The 3,460-nt window shown below is 44.0% G+C and overlaps 1 protein-coding gene across 1 annotated transcript; it reads left to right on the top strand.

Moving 5' to 3' along the window:
* The first annotated feature begins 98 nt into the window (after positions 1–98).
* Positions 99–2,882, top strand: LOC114616303 (pyrethroid hydrolase Ces2a-like). The gene is made up of 4 exons (XM_028761789.1): positions 99–384; positions 1,559–1,697; positions 2,379–2,512; positions 2,594–2,882. Exons 1-4 carry the CDS (start codon positions 116–118, stop codon positions 2,880–2,882), a joined length of 831 nt encoding a protein of 276 aa, XP_028617622.1. The 5' UTR covers positions 99–115.
* Positions 2,883–3,460: the final 578 nt, after the last annotated feature.

Raw genomic sequence — 3,460 nt, 5'->3', positions numbered from 1 at the left:
TGTCAGTTTGCAAGAAGGTAAGTGGACAAGGTGTCTGTCCCTAGGTGATCCAGTAGCTTCATTTCCACAACCTGCTCCAGAACTGAGACCACCCAGCTTACCTCCTCCATGTATCATGGTGATGACAAGGGAGAAATTCCCAATTGTGGTGACAGCTAATGACATCTCTCTACTTACAGGCCAGGACTCAGCCAGTCCCATCAGGAACACACACACAGGCCAGGTGAGAGGCAGCTTTGTCCACATGAGGGACACTAAAGCTGGTGTCCACACCTTCCTGGGAATTCCCTTTGCCAAGCCTCCTGTAGGACCACTGCGCTTTGCACCTCCTGAGGACCCTGAGCCATGGAGTGGTATAAGGGATGCAACCTCAGAGCCGGCCATGTAAGTTCTGAGATCTAGGGGACTTTAAGCCTGTGATCTAGGCCAAAGTGAAGTACTTCCTCCACCTTAGCTTTATAGTAACTTTCTGCCTGTGCTGAGGGGCATCTCCTTTGCATGGTTCTGACAAATGTACTAAGGATTATAGTAGAGAAATGCTGCAAGCCTGCTGGATCAGAGCTTGTTACCTGTAGGGAGTTAGTTGAAGATACTGCAGTAAGGAGCAGAGACTGTGCCCATTCTTCACTGTCCCTGTGATCATTCACTGTACCTGTATCATTCACTAAGGAAAAATACACATGCTTCCAACTGGAGACTATGTGGAACAAGGAGGTACCTTATTGGCACTTTGAAGCTAACTGAAGAACGCCTTACTATCCTATAAAATGGTATTGTCCATTTATTCCTATAGTTGCTATGTGGGGACAGTATCCCTTGACCCAAGTATCTCTGTTTTGTTTCTGTTGCTGTGATAACATATCCTTAGAGTGAATTATTGAAGATATATTTTATTATAGCTGACAGTTCAAACATATAATCAAACTTAGGTGGGAACTCACAGAGGCAGAACTTTTAAGAAACCTGATTGTATCACCTCCATAATGAGGAATAGAGTTTAAAGTTCACAGGCATGCCTACTAACCTTCACTTACCTTCCCCATTCTTATACAACTGAACAGACCCTTCCTAGGGAATGGTGCCTCCTACCATGGTCAGGTATTCCTATTGCAAAGAACATTATCAACATAACTTTCCACTGGCATGCTGATCTCCCAACAGGATCAAGACAATCTCTTAGTAAGATTCTTTTCCCAGGTGACTAGAGTATGTCAAGTCAACAATCAAATCTAACCACCACACCCAGATTTAGATTTTATATATATAAGGATTGAATGTTGAAACAGAAAGTGTATAATTTTCAGTGAAGCTGTTATAAGTCTCCACAAAGTAGTCCCCAGAATATAGCTATGTATGGCGAGGCCTCCATGAAAAAATTTGTCTCTATTTCCATTTGCACAGGACTGGTGGCCTGTACTGGGGTAGGGACCTTAGAGAAGAATGATGTTAGCAAGCTATCATGGAAAGCAGCAGCTATGAGTGCCTAAGAGAAAATTCAGACTAAGAAATAGATTTGACCACCACATACATTGGAATTCCTGCATTCCATTTTTACTAGGTGTCTGCAGACTGATATGATGAATTCAGAGGAAATGAAAGAGATGAAGCTGACCTTGAGTCCCATCCCTATGTCTGAGGACTGTCTGTATCTCAACATCTACACACCAGCCCATGCCCATGAGGGCTCTAACCTGCCTGTGAGTGTCAGGCTATGGCCATTGGGAACATGTCATTTATTTCTGTGGCAGATAGGAAGGAACAAAATAATTCTGAGCTTCACTGTAGTTTAGATCCTGATTAGTAGTCTTACCTTATTGAGATCAAGAAGGGCATGTCAGCACATGGTAAGCTGCTTAAACGTGTGTGTGTGTGTGTGTGTGTGTGTGTGTGTGTGTGTGTGATTCAGAGTTCTGGGGCTCTGGGAGGTAAGATGGTCTAGGTATTAGATTAAATCAGGAATTCTATCAGTTTGGCACACCAACTCAGGATGATGCACAATGACCGACTATTGACATTATCCAAATTTCAAGCAACAAGATATCCCTGCCAGTGGGATTTCAAGTCCTTTCTGATTAGCAATCAGGAAAGTCACCTAGGAAGACACTCCATTGTTTTTCTACTTAGATGGGTCTGAGAATAACAATGACTTTAATTTAGATCTGGAGTCTAATCGATGCTGAGATTTTCTGTTGGGGAAGAAGGAATGGAAACATGCTCACAGGCCTAAAGCACCTCTTCTGTGGCTAACTTCCTGAGATCCTGAGAAGATCTGTTTGTAGGTCGACTTACACAGAACAAAGTAGTTGATAACCTGGTGGGGAGTCTTGATGAGCTTGGGTTGTGTGTGGGCCTCCTGGCATCTGAGTTGCTGTCTCCAGGTGATGGTGTGGATCCACGGTGGTGGACTGACTGTAGGATGGGCTTCTGTGAATGATGGATCCACACTGGCAGCTACTGAGGAAATAGTAGTTGTCTCCATCCAGTATCGCTTGGGTATCCTTGGCTTCTTCAGGTAAGCCTGGCACTGGGCTGGGTAATGGGGACTAAGTAGTACATGGGCAGCCATGCAATTCTTCTTCCTGCTACTTCTCAGCACTGGAGACCAGCATGCCAGAGGCAACTGGGGATACCTGGACCAAGTGGCTGCCCTACACTGGGTGCAGAAAAATATCGCTTACTTTGGAGGCAACCGTGACAGGGTCACTATATTTGGCGTCTCAGCAGGAGGCACAAGTGTGTCATCCCATGTTGTGTCTCCAATGTCCCAAGGACTCTTTCATGGAGCCATTATGCAGAGTGGAGTGGTCCTGCTGCCTGACCTCATTTCTGACACTTCTGAGGGGATCTACAAGGTAAGTGCCCTCAAGAACACCAGCCCCTAGAATGCTACCTCAGTCACTGCCTATTGAGATCTGGTATCCATTTAAGTGAATTTTATGTTTGTTGAGCATGTTATATGATAGCAAAACTCTATCCATTGCTTCTGTCATTGAGAAAAACACTTATGCTTGGTTTGCCAGTTGCTTTCTTATTGTTGTGATAAATGTGATTACCAAAAGTTCCTTGGGGAAGAGAAGGTTTATTTCAGCTCACATCTTATGTCCTATCTTGAGGAAATTATGCACTCAGGCATGAACCTGGAGGCCAGAAATTAATCAGAGGCAAAGGAGCAATAAGATTACTGGCTTGTTACCTGTGGTTTCCTAAATTTGCCCTCTTATACAACCCAGAACACTTGCTCATGGGTAGCACTGCATACAGTGAGGTGGGCTCTTCTGCATCAGTCATTTCTCAGAAAAAACGCCCAAATTTGCCTATGGACCAATCTGATAGAGGAAATTTTTTCAGCTGAACTTCCTCTGTCCAGATGATCATGGATTGAGTTGAGTTGAGAAAAAGAAATCTAACAAGAACACATGAATTTATGGAAGGGGCCAGATGATAAAAATATTTCCTGTGC

The sequence above is a fragment of the Grammomys surdaster genome, unplaced genomic scaffold, assembly GCF_004785775.1.
Source record: "Grammomys surdaster isolate TR1022 unplaced genomic scaffold, NIH_TR_1.0 315310, whole genome shotgun sequence".
Lineage (NCBI taxonomy): Eukaryota > Metazoa > Chordata > Mammalia > Rodentia > Muridae > Grammomys > Grammomys surdaster.
The sequence above is the reverse complement of the archived record's forward strand: the minus strand, read 5'-3'. Positions and strand labels throughout refer to the sequence as shown.